The following is a 23,027-nucleotide window of genomic DNA, read 5'->3' as shown; positions in this document are numbered from 1 at the left end:
CACACACACACACACACACACACACACACACACACACACTCAGGTCTCAGACCTATCCCAAGATCGGAAATAATGAGCTCTGAGCTCGTTCCGTAGGGTAACGTCTGGCTGTCTCTTCAGAGACTGCAGCAGATCAAACAGTGAATTACACACACACACACACACACACACACACACACACACACACACACACTCCTTCATAAATAGAAAATGTCAAAATTTTTCAAACTCCAACTCTGGCCAAAAGCATCTCCAATAACTTAAATCTTCATCTTTCCCTCCTTCATTTCATCCTGATGGCACAACTGCCATCACATCTATCTCTAAAGCTGTCTTCTCTCAAATCTTTGTTAACAACTTTACCTTGGATGATTCTGGGCTTGTCCCTCCCTTTCCTTCTTCCTCTGACTATATATATATATATATATATATATATATATATATATATATATATATATATATATATATATATATATATATATATATATATATATATATAAACTTAGTATAGTATGTAATAGTAAATAGTGCACCACCTCAAGGGAGGAGTCACCACTGCTCTGCACTGCATAGGTTTTTACTTTGAAATTTTATGAAATTCCAGAGATAAAAGAAATAAATGATTTTAAAATGCAATTTTCTGCTTTCAGTGCAGTGTGTAATTTGCAATTTTTCATTAACAAAGAGAATCTTTTTTTATTTGCTCAGGAGAGAGAGAGAGAGAGAGAGAGAGAGAGAGAGAGAGAGAGAGAGAGAGAGAGAGAGAGAGAGAATGACTGATTGACTCGGTTTTGTATCACTGAAAGCAAAGAAAGGTTATGTGAGTTCTCATATTAGTACGAATAATATTTTGCCACAAGTTTTGCCATGGGAAGTACATTTGTTCTTTGATTTCTTTTCAAAGAAGAAAAAAAAAAAAAAACCATGAAATTCTGATTCTTGTATACTTTCGTATTATCCTTTTCGTCCTCCATAAACCCAACTACAGACACTCCTTATGCTTGCGGATATATGTTGCACCTCCCCCTCAGCCTCTCTCATGTATCAAGGGCGCAACACTGTACATTACGTATACTTGTGCTGAGCGACGACACTCTTAACCCAATAACCGCCAAGGGTAATGCAGAGAAGAGTGCAATTTGCTACCATGCTTATTCATGGGATGGGGGAAGGGATACATGTCTGTTGATATAGTAATGTGTTGTGCATATAGCGTTGGTAGTGACATCGTGTACATAGAAAAGTAGGATTATGTGAAAGTAATGGTGATCGTTATAAAAGAAAACTGTGGTTCCCCTTAAAATAATCTGCATGAAAAAGTCAAAAAAGAAAACGAACTACTTTTTAGATAGACTAAATTAAGTCGTTTGTAAGTTCCTTCTTATTACTTAAGTTTCCTCCAACATTTCACCGGCCTGATGGTCTAGGGGTATGATTCTCGCTTAGGGTGCGAGAGGTCCCGGGTTCAAATCCCGGTCAGGCCCACGGGTGTGATGCTTTTAATTTCATATAGTAGAGTTATATGTAAGTCAAGCACTGTACTGCTTTTCTGCCTTGATTACTTGTTAGTGTAGATTTTATGATAAAATGAACCCTCTAGTGAAATGTACATGCTCATTGAAACCTACAGAAGTGATGCGTGCAGTGCACCTATCACCTAAATAGTGAGTAAAGATAGAGATGACTTGATAGTCGGAGAGGCAACAAAACATTTTATTTAGTGCGAACATAATTCTTAAATAAATAGATTTAATGCTTCAGAGTCGAGCCTGTGATAGTTTCATGACGAAAGAAATACTTTATAGTCCGAACAGACTCATCCATATGGCGACATTGTTCACTATAGAGAATAAGAAACTTCTTCCTTCTTGTTACTCCTGCAGGTCCGCTCCGCTTTCAGTCACTGCCGCCAGCAGCAGCTCATAAACGCACCGTCCCTGCGAGAGCCAGACCGCCGCCACTGCCTACCGCCGGGTCCCGTTAGCTGTGCTTTAAAGGGCGCGGCTTTTGACTACTGGGGTCTCGGCGTCTCCCCATTTTATAGCAGCAGCGGCCAGGGCATCTAGGACCTCCGTCAGGGGCTCCAAGGATCGGCTGTAGAGAGAAGTAATGTTGTCAGAAGGATGGGATAAAAGGAGGATTTGATTCTGTGTGAACCTATAAGCGAGCGCCGAGATTGTAGCTATGGTGTGAAAAATTTCATGGTGCTTATTATTATAATGTAAATCTTGACCGACAACATGAGTTTTATGACTATTTAGAAACGCCAAATGAACGGAAATCTAACAATTCTATTAGCCATTTATTCTTACTTCGAATGAATCTTATTGCCGAGAGAGAATGATGGGATGGAAGATAAGACGTATAGAAGAAAGATGATAATGATTTGAAGACTCAGAAAAATAACATTAATAGTAGTAGTAGTAGTGGTGGTGGTGGTAGGAGGAATAGGGGGAGGAGAAAGACGAGGAGGAGTAAGAGGAGGTATTGAGGTATTGAGCCTTTGAAGAAGAAAGAAAAGGCAGAGATGCAGTAAGAGGATTAAACTGTATTGTACTAACCTTCCACGGTAGCTGTCAATGGGCTGCAGTGGGTCCTTTTCAAGCCAGGCGTTGGCAGCAGTGGCCACCCAACTCCTGCCGTAAGGCGCATAGGACTTAGTGAAGAAGTCGAGTAAGAACAGCACCGCCACAACTACCAGGATGACGAGGCCACCCGTCTTGAGGTCGAGGCCGGAGATCCAGCTCCTGACATCACTGGAGCGGAGGCTTTCCTGGAGGGTTTGTACGATAGGGGCGAGAGCGGAGCTGGCCATCTTTCTGTAACGGCAGGAGAACAAATTAGTGACGGAACTGTATGTGTGTGTGTGTGTGTGTGTGTGTGTGTGTGTGTCACTGTTTGATCTGCTGCAGTCTCTGACGAGACAGCCAGACGTTACCCTACGGAACGAGCTCAGAGCTCATTATTTCCGATCTTCGGATAAGCCTGAGACCAGGCACACACCACACACCGGGACAACAAGGTCACAACTTCTCGATTTACATCCCGTACCTACTCACTGCTAGGTGAACAGGGGCTACACGTGAAAGGAGACACACCCAAATATCTCCACCCGGCCGGGGAATCGAACCCCGGTCCTCTGGCTTGTGAAGCCAGCGCTTTAACCACTGAGCTACCGGGTGTGTGTGTGTGTGTGTGTGTGTGTGTATGTGTGTGTGTGAGTGTGTGTGTGTGTGTGTGTGTGTGTTTGCCTGTGTGTGTGATTTTTTTCTAGTGTAAAAGAGTTAACCAGAGAGAGAGAGAGAGAGAGAGAGAGAGAGAGAGAGAGAGAGAGAGAGAGAGAGAGCTTAATTTACCGTTGACTCGTACTGTGAATGAACAATTAAAGGGAGATATTGCAATGAACAAATATTTTGATCATTATTGAACCTCCCATTAATAGAAATTTCAAGTGCCATCTAATACTCGTCTGGCGTATCCATAGTTGGCACTGTAATGACGTGATAGGGCTCTGGCTCACCTTGGTGTGGTTCTGTGGTGGATTGGCTTGAGAGCAGGTTGTGATATGGCCAAGCAGATGGCTGAGAACTGATGTGGAGGAAGGAAACACTGTCGCTTTTATACGCTGCGAAAGGGAAAGTTCTGTTCTCCACGCCCCTTGATTCGCTGACGCTGCCTTATCCGGGATGCTTAAGCGTTCGTCCTCGTGGGGCAATATCCATATATTATTGTATGGGAAGAGAACTATGTGTCGCTTGGGGTTCTCCTCACGTAACAGTCCTATCGGGCAGGAGGAGATTTACATTCTGAGTGTAGTCACGAGTAGCGTGTGGGAGAATTACATGACTTATATATAATTCGAGCTCCACTAAGCACTGCCTTCCATGGCGTCGTGATGCAATGCCGTCCGTATCACGAGGAGTGTTTCAGGATGACTGGGTGTCAAAGGCGAAGTATAATGGAGTCAATGAATTGCAATGTTTGGGTATTGTTCGCTGCACATTTAGCAAGACAAGAAAAGGGAAGTTGTGTTTTGCTTGAGACCGCTACAGGAGGACTGGCAAATGCTGCGCACTTCCCATGAGTGTTTTTTTCAGGTGATATATGAGAAAAGTAAGATATTGTTCTTATATAAGAGACATCAGATATTAATTTGCTTAATAGCCAAACCTTGCATGGTGATATTCAACTCCAAACAAATCCTGCATTGCGTTCACGAGTATGATAATAAAACTTAAAGCAGTTTTTCGTTATAATGAATGTGGGAAATCAAACTGAAATAAGTATCATCATATGTATATGTTTTTTTTTTTTTCAGACATGACAAATTCATTGCAATACACTATAAAGCGACATATGAAGAAATTACATTGAAACGGTATCTTACTTTTCACTTTGGCCACGAAATATCTTGCACGAATCGTTGAGGTACAGAAATACGCAGTTGATATTTTGTTATTGTTTTTTATTTATTCTTATTGTACTTATTTTTTTCATTATTTACATTCATTCTTGTACTGTTGATGGAGTTCGCTAACGTAGGGTAAATAACACAACCACAGACAGCATATGGTACACCATATTACCATATCAACGCAACGGTATTATCACCACGGTGTAGATCAGTGTTTCCCAAACTTTTCCTGAGCGAGTATCACTTAGAGGTCCCGTTCAGTCCTCGCTTTGCAAATGATTACAGAAAAACTCAGTTTCAGCTAATATCAATTTGTTCACAAATAGAACACAAATGAACAAACAAGGAGCATACGTACTTCAATTTAATACGAGGAATGCACATGTTTCTTCTCCACCAGCTGATCGATGCCGGATCATCTTGTGCAAAGCAATACTAATTTATCTGAGAAACGAATTAATTTGATGTAACTAAATATCGTATATGATCCCGAAAGTCCTCCTGTACCACGTGGAAGACCTCGTAGCACAGGTTGTTTGCAGTTTTATAAAGAAACCCATAAATTTGAGTTATTCATAGTTTGCTTTATCCTATATGACCAACCAACGTTCACACACACACACACACACACACACACACACACACACACACACACACACACACACACACACACACACACACACACACACACACACACACACACACACACACACACACACACACACACACACACACACACACACACACACACACACACACACACACACACACACACACACACACACACATCTACCATAACCCACATTCCCTTAAACAGCCCCAGGTATTTTTTGACCAGCCTATCTCTCCCCCATCGCTTCCTTTCCATGACCACAACCCATGAGACACGCTTGCTCCCGGATCCTCTTCCCGCCGCGAGCAGACCATCGCGGAGGAAGTAAAAGTCCTGAATTCTCGGTAACTGAACGGTCGTGACGTCAGTGCGTAAGGCGTAATGCTCCAGCTCTCGAGAACGAAAGTACTGAAGGAGGAGGAGGAGGAGGAGGAGGAGGAGGAGGAGGAGGAGGAGGAGGAGGAGGAGGAGAAGAGGATGTGCATTTCAAAGTACAGAAAGAGAAAAAAAAGAAGACGTAAAGGAGAAAGGAAGAATTAATAGATGGTGGAGGAGGAGGAGGAGGAAAGGGGAAAAGAAGATTTCAAGGTATAGAAAGAAAAAGAGGAAAACTTATGCAGAGGAGAAAGGAGAAGGGAAGTGGAGGTAAAGAAAGGAAGAAGAGGAATTGAAGTTAAAGAAAGAAAAGAAAGAGGATGTAGAGGACTAAGGAGGAAAGAAAAGGTGGTGCTGAAGGATGATGATGATGATGATGATGACAATGGTGACGATGATAATGAAAATGATGATGATGATGATGATGATGATAACGATGATGATGATGATGAGGAGGAGGAGGAGGAGGAGGAGGAATTTAAAGTACAAAAAATGGAAGCGGAGTAGCAGGAAGGAAAAGAAATTGAAAGTACGGAAGTTGGAAGAGACTGAAGACGAGACTTGAATACAGAAAAGTAGAGGGAGGAGGATTAGGATAAGGAAAAGGAATAGAAGGAGGAAGTGAAGAAGGAAGTGAAAGAGGTGGAGAAAATGGAGTACTAGAGTTGGGGAGGAGGAGAAGGAGAATTAGCGGGTACCTACACAAAAAGGAAAGGGCGTTGAAGATAAGAGAGAGAGAAAGTGATGATGATAGTGAAGACAAGGACAGACATACTCGACTGTCAAACTCCTTCTCTGTTGGTTAATCCTTCCCGTGATCATATACAGCTATTTGAAAGGATCATTTTTGCACTAAGACTTGCCCCTTGACTATGTAGCTTGGCAATAATCAAATTTACTTCATATTTTTGCTCCTTTTTATCCATGGAAACTTTTAAAAACAATCATCTGGAAGTTAACAAAAAAGCGACCATAGTAGTAAGAATAATCTTTGTATTTGTCCCTTGAATATGTAACTATGTAGCGTGGCAATGTTCAAATTAACCTCATATTTTTTGCTCTTTCTTTTTATCCATAGAAACTTTATCACAATCATCTGGAAGTTAACAGAGCGACCCTAGTAGTGAGTGGCTTTAATCGACACGCTAACATTTCATCATTTCCATCGATATAACAAATAAATAAATAAATAAAGGAAGTTAAAAATATGAGCAGACTTCTAGCAATTTCTTCTTGTAATTTTGTAACACCGCAATTTTCTTAAAAGAAGAGAAGGAAAACGAAAAAGAAGAAAAACATACTCCTTTTTTAAAACTGCATAATTCTGATCCATATAGGAAGTAGGGCAAAGTGGGGTTCGAGGTGTGTGGGCCGCTGGGGAGTACGTCGTCTGAGGTCGCTGCAGGAGGCGTTGTCTCATTCTGATTCATACCTTTCACTCTCGCGCCAAGACAGGATATTACTGCACCGCCTACACCCTCTTACCTCCTCCTCTTCCTCCTCCTCCTACTCTTCCTCCTCCTCCTCTCTCTCGTTACCCATTCATCCTTACACCTCGTCCTTCTTTCTCCTCCAACCCTCTCCTCTTTCTCCTCCTCTTCCTCCTCCTCTTCCTCCTCCTCCTCAGCGTGTGTTCCCTTTCTCTCCTCCACTCCCTTCTTCCTTCCCCTTCCATCGCCGTGACCTTGGCCGATGAAAGTAACATCAAGCCGGAACTAAGGTGTGGGGAAGAGGAGGAATAAAAGAACACAAAGGAAGAACAAACAACAACTGACCTCTTGATCCTTACGAAGCGAGGGGAAGAAAGATGATTAGGAGGAAGAGAAGGAGAAGGAGGAGGAGGAGGAGGAGTAGGAGGAGGAGGAGCATTGTACTTATTATTATTACTAGCGTTCGTGTTATTTCTACGTCATCAACATCATTATCAACAAAAACAACAACAACAAGCAGCAAACAATTACACAACCAACGTTATCATCAACATCAGTCTAGTTCTGAATGCCTTTGTAAGCCACAGTATCTCCAGCAACAACAAACACATAAACAACAACAACAACAACAACAACAACAACAACAACAACAAATGAAAAGAAAAAAAAGTCTTCCACAGTTGTCTCTTCACTCGTAATATTTTAACGAAACGTGTCATTCATCTTTTAACTTCTAAATGTTACTATTCCTGGAACACCATCATGTACGATCACTATCTTCATGCTCTGTAAACTTTAGTGTCATAGCTATTGCAACACTCACCAGTAAAGCAGACCTGTAATGCAATCAAAAGAGCTTTCATATAGGTAATTTTGTTCCTGCGTAGTATCTTACAGTATCAAACCTACTTCTTCTTCTTGCACCACCATCTCCACCACCACCACCACCACCACCACCACCACCACCACCACCAGGTAGGAAATACTTTAGAGGACAATGATCTCTTCTTATCCTTACCACTCAAGATTCAGTGACACAAATTTCCACAAGAGACACAGACACTAAAGATTAATTCCAGCATTTACATATAGATTACGTGAGAGAGAGAGAGAGAGAGAGAGAGAGAGAGAGAGAGAGAGAGAGAGAGAGAGAGAGAGAGAGAGAGAGAGAGAGAGAGAGAGAGAGAATAATTATTACACTTTTCTGTTCTTAATACACCCGAAGAAAGAAACTGGAATGATGATAAATGTTTCGATTCTCTGATTTATAGCTGAACCGGATCCAATACCAAGTTCCAGATCACGAGAGTTTCGGGAAGTGAGTTGCGTGTGTGTGTGTGTGTGTGTGTGTGTGTGTGTGTCGCAAGGTACCACTGAACACACGTGGGGAGACACGCTGGGGAGACACAATGGCGGGAGTGAGGTCGGATGGCACTCTGCTGGGCGGCGCCGTCATTCTTTGCCCTAATAAGTGTTCTCAGAGTAATAGGAATGTCCTCGACCCGTGTGTGTGTGTGTGTGTGTGTGTGTGTGTGTGTGTGTGTGTGTGTGTGTGTGTTTTTTCAACAACTATGGATACTATGGCTAGATTAATTTAGACTAGATCAGATAAGACATGGTATACTAAATTTGATATAACCAGACTTGACTTTTTCCCCTAAAGGATCAGAATATGACAGGATGATAATGATGATGATGTCTATGTTAATTTATCATCATTGATATTCATTTTCCAAGATATAATTCACTAAGCCATTATTATTAATTTCCCAAGCCACGAGTCACAGTGGAGACCAGAGAGAGAATCCCATGAGATATTAAATTAGATCGCACACACACACACACACACACACACACACACACACACACACACACACACACACACACACACCGCGTAGTGTAGTGGTTAGCACGCTCGACTCACAATCGAGAGGGCCGGGTTCGAGTCCCGGTAAGCGGCGAGGCAAATGATGGGCAAGCCTCTTAATGTGTAGCCCCTGTTAACCTAGCAGTAAATAGGTACGGGATGTAACTCGAGGGGTTGTGGTCTCGCTTTCCACACACACACACACACACACACACACACACACACACACACGGTAATTATAGCGGATAATGACAAAACAGACTGTAGGGAGAAGAATGGCTTCCTTTCTCTTTTCTCCCGATCACAAGGCGAAGCTGTTGCTGAGTTGCTGTTGTTGTTGTCGTTGTTCTGTGTGTGTGTGTGTGTGTGTGTGTGTGTGTGTGTGTGTGTGTGTGTGTGTGTGTGTGTGTTATTTTGTTGTTGTTCTTGTTGTTGGATCGAGAAAACTCAATAAACTCAATGTACATTATTTTGTTTTGTTTCAAACTACTACAACTACTTAAGTTTATCATGAGATCTTCAGTTAAGTTGTTTAAGCGATATCATTCAGTGGAGAAGAACAGCTAAAAATCATATAAAAATCAATATTTTTATTTGTTAAGAAAATACATAAATACGCTTTAAGTATCAATGATAATAGATACAGAAACACTAAAAGTAAGGTGAAGTATCTTGATGTGTCATCTTTGCCAGCAAGATAGACTCACACCGAAAGGACATCACCTTCCTAGATGAGAGACAAACATGTAGATAGAGATCCTTTGATGCTGTTGTAATGCAGTTATTGAGACAAAGCTCCAGGGCTGACCATACCTACCATCCTCCTTCATTCTTCAGTTAGCAACTTCTTAACATTTGTGTTATCTGATAACATATGTAATGTCTCAAACTGGGACTGGCCTATTGAGCTCTTGCAATTTTTCTTACGTTCTTATCAATTGATTTTCTTCGTTAGGCAATAAAGAAATAAACGATTTCGTCTGGAATTTCGAACTGGTTAGGGTCTATAAGTTCTTTAATATTTATACTTTAAGTGGAATTGAGAAGATTTTCGAAGAAATTGGATTTTATCAATATAGAGACAGGCTGTGTATTATCATTACTGATTAAAGTTTATAAAATGCCTCGTATGCTCCTATAAGACTTGTCCGCATTGCTACCTGTGGTACAAGGTTAGGGTGAGAGGCAGTGTATGCATGAGCGCCAGGTGGACACAAAGCCCTCATTCTTGCGCTGGGGCCTTTGCAGGATGGCACGGCGTTGGATCCTTAGAGGTCCTTGCTCTGCCGGGTCTGTCCTACTTCGTTATCCTCCAGCTCGTCATACTTGATGATTGCATCGGCGATGGAGTCAAGGATCTGTGTCATGGCATCCAGGTCACGCCTGTGGAGGGAGAGGGTGGAAGGTGGAGTGTGGTGGTGCTATGTAAGAACAGTCATGATTCGTGATTAGTTAACTGTGAAATTTGCCACTTGTGCATGAGACGGATCACTAAAGGCGGCAAAAAGTGATATTCACGGTATTAAAGCAAATCAACCTATAATGAAAAGCAATAGTACGGAGCTAATGCTTTACTGTTTCAAGCTGTAATGGAAAACAATGATATGAAGCTGATGTAACAGCGTTCTTGTTGTGCTATATAACAATGAAAAGCCATTATTTGAAAATGATGTAATATTTTGACTCACTCCAATTTTAATTGTTACGTATGGTTTTACATTTTTTCATAGGAGTCTTATGAATGACGGTAATGTAAAGAAATTTTGCTTTATAAAAAAGATCTTGTTTTGATTCAAGTTGGAATTTTACCAAATACCTTCCTGATGAATTGAAAAAGAAAAAGAAGATAAAGAAAAAAAAAAAGAAGAAGAGAAGAAGAAGAAGAAGAAGAAGAAGAAGAAGAAGAAGAAGAAGAAGAAGAAGAAGAAGAAGAAGAAGAAGAAGAAGAAGAAGAAGAAGAAGAAGAAGAAGAAGAAGAAGGAGAAGAAGAAGAAGAAGGAAAAGCATTAAAAGAAGATGAAGCAAAAAACTAGAAGAGGAAGAAGATAAAAAAAAAAAAAAAAAACAGAAGGAAACTATAATATGAAGTTACTCTAACAATGACCTTTGCTTTATGACACTGAGGTTTATCACTGTGATTAAATCTTACCCGTTGCGGAGTCCTGAGGCGAGTCCCAGCTGGTCCCTCTGGTCCCATACTTTGGCGGCGCCAGTCACAAGACTGCGGCCGTAGGAAGTGTAGCTGGAGGAGGTGCCGATGTAGCCTGCATAGCCATAGTGGATGAGGTCGAAGAGGAAGATGGCCCCTATCACTACCAGCGTCAGGAGTCCCACTGTCTTGATGTCGAAGGTCTTGACGAGACTGGTGAGGTCAAAGCCCAGGGTGCGGAGTGTCTGGTCCACCTGGGTCATGATGCCAGGGCTGATGGTAGTGAGGGCTGCGGAAGGCATCCTGTGGGGTGGGAAGGCACATTAAGTTTCTTCTTGTTGTTTTTACAGATAAAACCTATGAAGTATAGATCAATATATTTCTAAACGCTTTTCTCATCTGAAGAGCTTCTGATATCTACTAATAGAAAAAAGCAAACAACTAAGGTATTGCTTTTCACTTAGTAAAATTGGTAAACATAATATCTTGACTCATGTGCAAAAGTAGAATAGTAAACTTTGCACGAAAACAATTTCCCAAAATGTAGTACAGTGTGTTCAGACTTTGGAGGTGCATGAGCTGGATGGGTCTGTCTAAACTTTGCACATCGATCCCCATTCGTTACGCTACCAGTCCCGGCACGAACCTTGTGTCTTGGCAGGTGAGCAGCGCCGGGAGGAAAGAGGAGCACGTGGTGTAGTGTCTGGCGTGGCGGTGAATGGTGCCTGGCTTGAGCCGTGACGGGCTTATATACTCGCGATGAAAGGCCACGAGACACCAAACCCAGGCCCCATACGACCCTAAGACGCCAAGACTCCCGGATGCGATGGTGTCCGGTGCCTGAGGGCGTGGTGAGGTAACCGGGGGCAGGCAGACTCTGTAAATAGTAACCGCTCGACCTCACGTGGGCGCATTTGTGGCTTTGCTCTTAACAGTGCTGCTTGAACCAAAGAACATATTGTATTGTGTTCATGTGGCAAGGAACCTGGGCAGGTATTAGAAATTACTAAGAGAGAGAGAGAGAGAGAGAGAGAGAGAGAGAGAGAGAGAGAGAGAGAGAGAGATTGCTATATGTGAAAACAATAAGCAGAATAGAATCCCAGTTTTCATACACTTCAGATATTCTTCTTGTGACGTTTCTTGAAATTTCACTGAAAAATAAAGGAAACACCAAGTTCTTGAGATTATGCTTCCCTCCTTTTTTCTGCAAGGTTGTCAGGACAGTTTCTTTCAGTCGTGGGTAATGTCCTGCGTCACCAAAAGAAATATTTATATTTCACTGGAGCTTCAGTTTTTATTTATGTAAATATTTCCATAACATGTTCCATTAGTTGTATCCGCGTGAAAAAATAATGATATTTACTCGCTTAGTGCGTGCACACACGCACACACACACACACACACACACACACACACACACACACACACACACACACACACACACACAAAAATCTTTGGTGAATGTGATATGTGATTAACTCAAAGTAGGACATATAATCAGTAACGGCAGTCTGTGTGTGTGTGTGTGTGTGTGTGTGTGTGTGTGTGTGTGTGTGTGTGTGTGTGTGTGTGTGTGTGTGTGTGTGTGTGTGTGTGTGTGTGTGTGTGTGTGTGTGAAAGCATTAATTTCGCCTTTGTGCATGTATCATTGTTTTTCACTCTTTGTCCCTTCCTCTCTCTCTCTCTCTCTCTCTCTCTCTCTCTCTCTGTCTCTGTGTGTGTGTGTGTGTGTGTGTGTGTGTGTGTGTGTGTGTGTGTGTGTGTGTATGCGCGCGCGCCCGCGAGTGTTACTTAAGACAAATATTCACATTCCTACAAGACACATCACACAGGAAAGAAAGCTCTCCTACAGTTGACCTCAATATCTTGTCGTTGATTGTCTTAACACAGATTTGCGTATATCCTCTAAAGAATAAAAGTAAATGTCAACACAAACTTCAACATTAATTTTCTGTGAGTATTTTTTCCTCTTTGTTTGTTGTCTGTTCCAAGGACGCCATGCAAAGAAGGGGTGCACCACGGTGATCCACGAGACTGTCCCTTTTCACCACTGGGCAACGGGGCAAAAAATATGAATGATGTGCGTGTGAATGTGTGATGTTTTGCCAGAGTAACATTACGTTGAATTGCCTGCCTGGTAAATAGATAGAATTTTCCTTTAATAAATGAAGCTTAAGGAAAGCTAGTTTATGTGGAGGGAAGAGTACGTACTAGTGATTGGCGTATTGCCTCTCGGTGCCTCGTGGTGCGTCTGTCAAGCAGTGACGTGACACACACCTTGAATCAGGGCGTGAGAAGGATTTAACTTTCCCTCATGACGCAAGGAGACCCCATCACCGCCACCGTCACTCAGCGCGTACCTTCTTGTTGTGACTGGAAAACTAAGTAAAGGAAAGGCTTGAATGGTCTAGCTAAGAGCGGGAAATAGTAGTGTCAGATCTTGGGCCTTCTAAGGATTGCTTGCTTTTTGTCTTGTACGTGATTTATTGATTTTTATATTTTCTTCCGAATGAAGGAGATTGGCAGTGGGCAAGAAAATATGATATTGGAAAAAAAGGAGAAAAAAGCAGATAAACAAATAAAAAGAGTAAGAATAAGATATCTGATACAGTAAAGTATTAAAAAACAAATTTCAAATCACGTTAAGAATTGCAGATAGAAGTTAGAAAATTATTTTAATCGACTTGTCCCTTTCAAGTTAAGTTCAATGTATTTGTGTACTAATATGTATAAAATCATATGAAATTATGATAACAGAAGGCATAGTCTGTGTGTAGGTTTGCAGCTTTTGTTTAAGTATTTTTCAGAGAGGTAATATCTTTTCACGCGATATTTTCCTATATTTATCCTCACTTTTAGTTTTGCAGAATAAATTGTATCATGTTTTCGTGACTTCTTTATGCATATTTTGTCTATATTTTTGTTATTTATCTTATGCAAACTTTTTTATTTCCAGTAATTTGTATCTATAAGTCTTTAAACATCTGTTGTTAAAAGTATACGGCTTTATAAGGTTTCAATAGCTTTTATGAGTATTTTGCTCATTTACATCTTCGCTGTTTGTCATACCGAGACCTTCTTTACTCTTTGTTACGTGGCCGCGGCTATTCGCGTCCTGGTGGGCCCTTGGGAACTCCAAAGGATATTTTGCACATGGGGAATTGGAGCGGGGCCAGTGAGAGGGAGAGAGGATCGAGAAAAGGGAGGGGTGAAGAGGAGAGTGGGAGGAGGGAGAGGGAGTAGCGCTCAGATGGGAATCCCTGAAGAGAAAGTAAAAGTGACTGGAGGTGGGGTATCCATGCTCTCCTCCCTCCTGCCACTCTCTCTTTCTTTCTCCTCTTCCATTTTTCGTTTACTCTCCCTCCCTCCTTCCTTTCCTGTAGTCTTCCCCCACCCCGGGCAACCTCGTCCCACCTTTGTTCACTCGTCCGCATTGGCAAAAGTCGCAGGCAATGTTTCGTTACACTTCCAATTCTCGTTTTATTTTGCGATGTTTTTTGCGTTCAAATAGCCGTCACAGAATACGTTATTTCAAATTTTCTCTTTATTTTCTTTTTTTATTCTTTGTCCAAGTTTCTGCTACAAAGCACTTTCACTTTCTGCTTATTTCATGATGTTTGGCGTTCAGCAGGTTTCCCATTACGTAACAGATTTCAGGTTTTATTTACTTTTGGCACCTTGCGTTCAAATTTCTGTTGTTTGATGGCAGTTTGTGTGTAGGTCTTCAATAGTGTTTTGCATTTATTTTGTAGCTTTTTCATTGCTTTTTCCTGATTATCATTCTGTTTTTCTTCTTCTTCTTCTTCTTCTTCTTTTCTTTTCTTCTTCTTCTTCTTCTTCTTCTTCTTCTTTATTATTATTATTATTATTATTCTTATTATTATTATTCTTCTTCTTCTTATTATTATTATTATTATTATCATTATTATTATTATTATTATTATTATTATTATTATTATTATCATTACTATTATTATTATTATTATTATTATTATTATTATTATTATTATTATTATTATTATTATTATTATTATTATTATTATTATTATTATCATTATTATTATTATTATTATTATTATTATTATTATTATTATTATTATTATTACTGCATTAAACTTTCACTTTCCTTGGTCTAAACAGTCTCTTTCTTTCTACACGGTTCTCTGTCCTCCCGCAGGTGTATCTCAGCGGGCGCCTCTCTACCTCACCTGTGACGCAACATACGACCAAGACCGCGGTGGTTCATCTCTCTGAACATGTATAGGTGAGAGGAACGTCAATGTACTGCTAGCTGTCTTCCTTCCTTTCTCTTTCATTTCGATTTCCCTTTAATTTGTTCATGCATTATATTCATTCGTATATTACTCGTTGATATTAGAATACAGTTATTTTATTGGTGACATTTTTTTTTCTGTTATTTGTGTAGTCTTGTTTGTTGTTGTTGTTGTTGTTGTTGTTTTCTGCTGTTGTTCCTGTTAATGTCACACACACACACACACACACACACACACACACACACACACACACACACACACACACACACAGTTTATAATTGTTATGGTAATTATTCTTCAACTTACTCTCACTAGTTTTGGTGTGTGTGTGTGTGTGTGTGTGTGTGTGTGTGTGTGTGTGTGTGTGTGTGTGTGTGTAGTGTTGTAATGACCGGAAGCGGGCAAATCACCACACGCGACCGTAAACTTGCGGATTTGAAAGGAGGATGTGAATGTCAACTTACCTGCACTCCCTCTCCCCCCTCCTCTCTCTCTCTCTCTCTCTCTCTCTCTGTGTGTGTGTGTGTGTGTATGTCCGTTAGCGAGAAGTCATGCTCAGTTCTAAGAGTGAAAGTGGCGTCTGTGTTGTATTAGTCAGCACAAGTAATCCCGTTGGCAGACTCCGCCGAATCATGTGGAGAAAAGTTCCTCAAAGCAACATTTTCGTGCGTCGACTAGAACTGAGAGCAGCAGAGTTTGTGTTGTTGTTATTCGTGAATCTCTGAGGTTGTATTCAGAGCGATGTTTTAAGGTTAGTCTCTCTCTCTCTCTCTCTCTCTCTCTCTCTCTCTCTCTCTCTCTCTCTCTTCTTGCTGTTCTTGTTTTGTTGTTATTGTACTGTGTGTGTTGTTATTGCACTGTGTGTGTGTGTGTGTGTGTGTGTGTGTGTGTGTGTGTGGTTGTTATTTACGGGCCACCTTTTGTACATTTGCCTGGCACTACGGTGCAATAAATTAAATCAAATCAAATCAAATCAAATCTCTCTCTCTCTCTCTCTCTCTTACCTTGTGGTCATATTCTACTATTATTTCTTTATCAGGACTCAGTGATTCCCAGTCTTCCTCAGTAGTCTTGTTAAATGACACACCACCTATACGGCACAGGAGGAAAGTACGTAGCTATAGATATTAGTCTGACACTATAAATGCTTCGAACTTTTTACTGGTCATCATCACTTGTTAAATCTTCTTTGCTAACATGAGTGGTCCTCAGAATGATCACGTAAGAGTTGGTAGTATCTGGCATCGTTAGCTAGATGTTTCAGATACATTCATTCAGATTCCATTACTGTTTGTCGTATATTACTGAAGAGCAAGGGCCTACATATCACTGAAGACTGTGGTACTGATTTACTGTTTAGGGAAGTACGATAAAATTTGCCAAGAGAAGTGATGCAGACTAGTGGTGTCTGTGTTTGTGTCATGATGTAAAGGAGGGACGCGCCCATAACACCAAGTAGTAGCAGATGTGGTGCTTCGTGTTCGTGTAAGTGAAGAAGACAGGCATGGTGAGTATTGTCAGCATTTATAGGGGCTGTACGAAGTTCTCTCATCCTTTAGGAGTGTGGAATAGTAACTGTATAGCCTCATGTGGTGTTGATTTTCGAGGTATTATAATCTGGAGCAGACCGTTGTTTGATGGCAACAGCAGAAGGCCGGCGTTCCTGCACGCTTTATTGACTTGTGAAAGAAAATGGAGGTAGAAGTAACTAGATTGGGTAACTCTACTATTCTAACATTCCATTCATGACCATTGCAATACTTTACTGTGGATGCTTTTAGGTTGCTTTTTAGGTTAGATGATTGGGATTATAGAGATGGTAAGATTCAAGGGATAGTTTAACGCCGTCTTTATTTCGTCAATAAGCACACACACACACACACACACACACACACACACACACACACACACACACACACACACACACACACACACACGATAATCACGATAATCAGACAAATCAGCATTGGCTTAGAGTTGTGTTGTAACTAATAGATTTTCAAACCGCATGGTCTTGAACACTGTCTAGCCTTTATTTTTCTTTTGCACTTAATAGGTGGTTTGAAATTCCTGTGTTTATTTATAGATGCGAAAATAATAGCAATTTATGATCTCTGAGCTGCTAAATTTAACCTGTTGAGGAATCACAAAAATCAGGAACTTACATCTTGATTTTACTAGAACATCACACACAATCAGAAATGATAAGATAGACAATCACTACACTATAAATCATGTAACCTGTTAGATAATGTTTGTCATCACTGGCAGTAAACAAATATACTTAGCTGTGTTGGTTGTGCAGATTGATCAAAACAACTTTCGTGCGCTTTCGACCAATTGTTAGATGTGATACAATGTATGGTGAGAGAGAGAGAGAGAGAGAGAGAGAGAGAGAGAGAGAGAGAGAGAGAGAGAGAGAGAGAGAGAGAGAGAGCAATAACGACGAATACAACAAAAAGAACAACAACATTATTAATAACATTGATAACAATAACGATGCTGATGACTATGATGACTACTGTGACAATGATATCACTTAATCAAATGTAGATGTATGAATTAACACCTTCAGTATTGGGACGCTATTTTACCATGAGTTTGGGTACGATTAGACCATTTTATTTACATTATGAACTGTCTATGAAGGTCAGAAGATGAATGGCTAGAATCTTCACTATTCTAATTCCAACATAGATCTCTGAAGCTGTATAAAATCGCCAAATAGTAAGAGGAATTAATATGAAAACGCGTCATGGTACTGAAGGGGTTAATAAAAAAGAACAAAATAAGCGAAGACAGAAAGTATTTGGCCACTTCGTAAAAATAAAGAACTGACACCCCACAACCACATCAGGCTGTGACATTTAATGACATTTAAGCATTCCTCTCCTTGCTCACCACTCAGGAGTCGAGCGATGGCGGGGCAGCGGCCAAGGGACAGAAATGGCTCCGACCTGCCACGGACAAGGAGGAGTACTTTGAAATAGGTCACCGAGACAACTACGGCCAAACTTTCTTTGGCATTGAGCTGACCTCCTGCAGGCCACTCGGGGAGGACTTAGTCAGACGTGCTCTGGTACATCTTTATTGGTAAGTTGTTGAATGTAATCTTCAGTGTATTTAGAGCAAAGGATAAACTGCCTTGGCTTTGCATATACTTTTATATAAATATTGTCATATTTTCATTATCAAAGCATAAATGTCCTCTTTAATACTATATAGATATGTTTGTTTAAGTCTTTATATCTTGATTCAATTAGCCTTGCTCTCATGCTGGCCAGGATGGAGAGGTGACCCATAAAACACTACCGTAGTGTTACATCTCTTGGTATCATACCGTGTGTGTACTTTTCAAGGCAAATAAGTCAGTGAATTATACATCAGTCAGAAAAGTAAAAAAATTTGTTGAATCCTCTTTTTCTTCTAACTTTGTTTTTGTAGTTAAAAATGTCTCTAAAATTTTTCTTCTTCACTATTTTTATTTCCATTTTAATGCCATCTCTTCTGTTTCTAAGCTGAACTCATCTCTCAAACCTGATACTAAGCACCTTCCTTCTTTATCGCCATCTAGCTACGTTATGTCTATTGTTAATAAACTCAGTAATTTGTTTTTATTCTCTTTTCGGTCTTAATTCTCAGAGCTTTCGCTGTATTATTATATTGAATGGCTCTGATGGAATCCCTCCTATCATTCTCCGTAATTGTGCTTCCATGCTTGCTCTTCATATCGTCATACCCTTCTCAGTCTCCCTATCCACAAACATCTTTTCTTCTTGCTGGAAATTAGCATACATTCAGCCATTTCCTTAGAACGGTGATTTATCTTATCATGTTAGAAGGCACAAAAAAACAGTTTTCATTCCTTTTCATGGGCTTAGCCAGCATTCTTCATGAGTAACACACACACACACACACACACACACACACACACACACACACACACACACACACACACACCATGCAGACAAAAGTGGACATGTCTAATTTTTCTCCTTCATCCGATGCTTCCGTCGTGCCTTCCTGCTGGTGGCGGGGCGTCCGGTGTACAGGAAGGTGCCTGTGCTGCGGCTGTGCCTGGGGCGGCGAGATGGGAGGCTGTGGCTGCGGGAGATGGACAGCTGCGTTCTGGACTTCAAGGTGAGTGGGACACTTTAACTTTCCATCCAGTTGTAAAATGGGAAAAGTTGGGAGACGTTTGTATACTGGGTTATTTAGAGTTGGGAGAAGAGTTCAGACACGTATTGCATTCGTATTTAGTATTTGAGTGTATTTTTTGGGGAGAGTGTTTGATGATAAAACTGATTCCACTCACATCTAGACGACTTTCTAGGGAAATCTTATACTTCCTTATATTATTCATTTATTTTTTCACTATTACCCATGTCTTATATTATTCAGCTGATATTAATGTAACAATGGTACATATATATATATATATATATATATATATATATATATATATATATATATATATATATATATATATATATATATATATATATATATATATATATATATATATATATATATATATATATATATATATATATATATATCATCTATAACAGCCTTAGTGCCACTTAGGCAATGGTTGGATTGGTGCATAAAACTCATAAAACTGCTCATTCACGACGTGGAGGAACTGTCGTATTTGGTTATAGACTCCCTTCACAACATCCTGACTTAATGATAAGTTACATGGTGACACATGCACTGGTCAAATACACAATAGAAACTTCACAGCACAGTGAGTTAAGACAGGGAAGCTGCGTGTCCGCTGTAGATTAGCATGAGATCTTTATTAAAGGAAGAGATTGTTGACTAGAGAACAGAAGAGGAACTTTTTTCGCTTCACCTTGGCGTATGCCTGTCTGCAGGTAGTGAAGGACGGGGTGGAGGGGGAGGAGCAACAGAAATTGATAGAGCACATGTTCAACACTGCCGAGGGTCCCATGTGGTGTGCCAGGTTCCTGCCTGCGGTAGGAGGGCAGGGTGGCGCATTGCTGATGTGCATCCACCACACGGCAACTGACGGCCTCTCTAACCTCAAGATTTGCCACTGTTTGCATACCATTCTGGATGACTTGACTGCCGAGCGGCGCGTTGATGACGCGGAACAACTTGGCGACCACGCTGGGGACGAGGAGGCGCGGCTGCTGTACGAGAGGGAGAGACAGCGGCTCTTACAGGATCCAGAATTGTATAAGAGACGCAAAGAGGAATTAATGGCGGCAACCAAAATCCCTCCTCCTATTTTGTCTGTTCTTTCTTTCCCAAGAAATGAAGTTGCCACAACACGCTCAGTCAAGCTGGTTTTGGACGAACCCACAACACAGGCCTTTCGTCAAGTGTGCAAGAGTGAGGGCGTCAGCGTGCACTCTGCCCTGACTGGTGTGGTGAATGTTGCTATGCTGGGGATCCTCGAGGCTCTGCCCAATGCACCTCCAGACTATAATTTTGTGTGTAGTCATGACATAAATTTGAGACGTTACTATGAGGGTGATACATCTCGCATCCTTGGAGTTCACATTGCAACATTCTCCTATAAAATGTCTCTCATAACTCCCAAAGACGTAATGCACAAGTTCTGGTCTTACGTTTTGGAGTTCCATGGAAGATTGCATGGAGATCTAAAGGACCGGGCACCGCTGCAGGCAGTCGCCCTCAGACTCATGGAGCGATCAAAAGATGATAACTTCAAGGAATGCTTCAGTAGCACAGCTGTCCCTGAGTACTGCTATGCAATATCCAACACTGGCGACGTGACCAATACACTTCCAGGTAATGGTGACTTCGTGCAGGTGACAAATCTAACATGGTGTGCGTCACTTCGAAGGCTGGTTTCCCTTATGTGCTTTAACGTTCACACTTTCCGGGGTAAGCTGAACATCAACCTTGCTTACTCGACACACTTCATGGAACGCGACACAGCACAACAGATAGTCAACAATATGCAAGACGTCATTACAAGTCTGTTAACGAAAGGCCCCGAGGGTAGGGAGTAATGCACATGGGATGTGTAGGAGAGACATGGTCACCTTTGTAACTTGACATACTACACTTTCTTGTGCCACTGTACTGATTCTCATTTTTGTCTGTAAAGCGGCTATTATTTCTTCTTGAGGATGGAGTCTGCTGTCTTTCGCTAGTATTCTTATTATATTTACAACTATTGCTACTACGACTATTTCTACTGCTGCTGTTGCTGCTACTACTTCTACTTCTACTTCTACTACTACTACTACTACTACTACTACTACTACTACTACTACTACTACTACTACTACTACTAATAATAATAATAATAATAATAATAATAATAATACTACTACTACTACCACTGCTGCTGCTACTACTGCTGCTGCCACCACTACTACTGCACTGCTGCTGCTGCTGCTGCTGCTGCTGCTGCTGCTGCTGCTGCTGCTGCTGCTGCTGCTGCTGCTACTGCACTACTGCTACTGCTGCTGCTGCTGCTGCTGCTGCCACCACTGCTGCTGCTGCTGCCACCACCACTGCTGCTGCTGCTGCTACTGCTGCTGCCACTGCTGCTGCTGCTGCTGCTGCTGCTGCTGCTGCTGCTGCTGCTGCTGCTGCTGCTGCTGCTGCTACTGCTGCTGCTGCTGCTGCTGCTGCTGCTGCTGCTACTGCTGCTGCTGCTACTACTACTACTACTGTTCTTAAGCGACAATGGCGTCAGACTGTAAGCCATAACCTCCCTCTCTCATGGGAATTTAGTGTATGAAAAATCGTCAGTAGATACATGATGGCAGAAATCAGTTCGATGGTTAATGTTGATAAAATAAAGAGGTCTTTGTGTTTTCCTTTGGAATAAGAGGTTTTCGAAAAAGAAAAGTAAGTATTAGTGGTTTTCTTCCTACACTGGAAAGAAAGACAGAGACCCCACTCTTTGTTTCCATGAGCATGATTCAAATCAAGAAATAAGCACTTCCAAAATAAACATATTCTTAATCTTATAAGCTTAAGGGAAAGTATTGCTCATTTCAGTGTAGCCTGAAAACCACTAACATTACTTTTTCGAAAATTCTCATATGCAAAGAAGAGATGCAACGATCTGCTTGCTTTAAGGGGAAGCATCGATAGTACTTTATATGGAAGCATTATTATTTAAGAGTCGTATGAAATTTGGTATATATGAAACATAAACTCTATAACTTCCATTAAAATACAATAACTAGTTTAGGAGATCAAACAAAAAATTCACATAATAAAAATAAAATGTAAAATTCAAACATTGTAACTCTTTCATAAATAGATTACATTTGTATGAAAAAATTTGCCTGGATACAGTGGAGACGTGTAGCTTTGGTGAAAAATTTGAGTTATACGGAAAAAAATTTTACGAAGTATCAAAGATCCTCTCCGCTGCCTTCGTTCTTTATTAATGCAGGCTTGTAATTTTGTGTTCAACATATGAGTATTTTTAGTCTTGCGTAATGAAACCCATTTATGTGCATGCGAAAAGTGTGCAGCTTAATTAATGTTTCTCTTCTTGACGTAAATAGTCTGTCACTTGGTTCTCGGGGACGAAACGTAGAGATGAGCACAACCTTGCTTCATGTCATGTAACGGTGAATCTTCACGGTTCAAATTTCAGTCTTTTGTTCCACCAATTTTATCATACTCCTTAATCCCAGGCGACTACATTATTTAACATGTACCCTCCCATATCGAACGTTATGTTATTTATGTTCAAATTTGAAATTATTCGCCCAATGTAACTTAGAAAAATTGAGTTGCAACTCAGTTTTTTAATATTCCTTGGTACAATAAAGTTAATTGATTCACATATTCTACTTTCCCCATCCTTCACCAAACACAACTGAGTTCACGACCAAGCTTTTACTCTTGCTTATCCTCTATCACCCCACGAGGCCTCCA

General features: G+C 40.8%; 3 protein-coding genes and 1 non-coding gene across 4 annotated transcripts; 2 read left to right on the top strand and 2 right to left on the bottom strand.

The window, feature by feature from the left end:
- Window positions 1-1,412: 1,412 nt before the first annotated feature.
- Window positions 1,413-1,484, top strand: Trnap-agg. Its single transcript has one exon. It is a non-coding gene; the product is annotated as a tRNA-Pro (tRNA).
- Window positions 1,485-1,699: 215 nt separating this feature from the next.
- On the bottom strand, window positions 1,700-3,578 carry LOC123508764. Its single transcript, XM_045262657.1, has 3 exons — window positions 3,521-3,578; window positions 2,562-2,819; window positions 1,700-2,094 (listed from the first exon to the last, which is right to left on the bottom strand). Exons 2-3 carry the CDS (start codon window positions 2,813-2,815, stop codon window positions 1,992-1,994), a joined length of 357 nt encoding a protein of 118 aa, XP_045118592.1. The 5' UTR covers window positions 2,816-2,819; window positions 3,521-3,578; the 3' UTR covers window positions 1,700-1,991.
- A 5,691-nt stretch (window positions 3,579-9,269) lies between these two features.
- LOC123508746 lies at window positions 9,270-11,609 on the bottom strand. The gene is made up of 3 exons (XM_045262626.1): window positions 11,495-11,609; window positions 10,849-11,151; window positions 9,270-10,082 (listed from the first exon to the last, which is right to left on the bottom strand). The coding sequence occupies exons 2-3, from the start codon at window positions 11,148-11,150 to the stop codon at window positions 9,968-9,970; spliced, it is 417 nt and encodes a 138-aa protein (XP_045118561.1). The 5' UTR covers window position 11,151; window positions 11,495-11,609; the 3' UTR covers window positions 9,270-9,967.
- A 4,803-nt stretch (window positions 11,610-16,412) lies between these two features.
- Window positions 16,413-21,411, top strand: LOC123508853. Its single transcript, XM_045262820.1, has 4 exons — window positions 16,413-16,629; window positions 18,031-18,215; window positions 19,175-19,262; window positions 20,003-21,411. Exons 1-4 carry the CDS (start codon window positions 16,627-16,629, stop codon window positions 21,128-21,130), a joined length of 1,404 nt encoding a protein of 467 aa, XP_045118755.1. The 5' UTR covers window positions 16,413-16,626; the 3' UTR covers window positions 21,131-21,411.
- Window positions 21,412-23,027: the final 1,616 nt, after the last annotated feature.

This window comes from Portunus trituberculatus, chromosome 25 (assembly GCF_017591435.1).
Source record: "Portunus trituberculatus isolate SZX2019 chromosome 25, ASM1759143v1, whole genome shotgun sequence".
Lineage (NCBI taxonomy): Eukaryota > Metazoa > Arthropoda > Malacostraca > Decapoda > Portunidae > Portunus > Portunus trituberculatus.
This window is presented reverse-complemented; position numbering and strand designations above follow the sequence as displayed.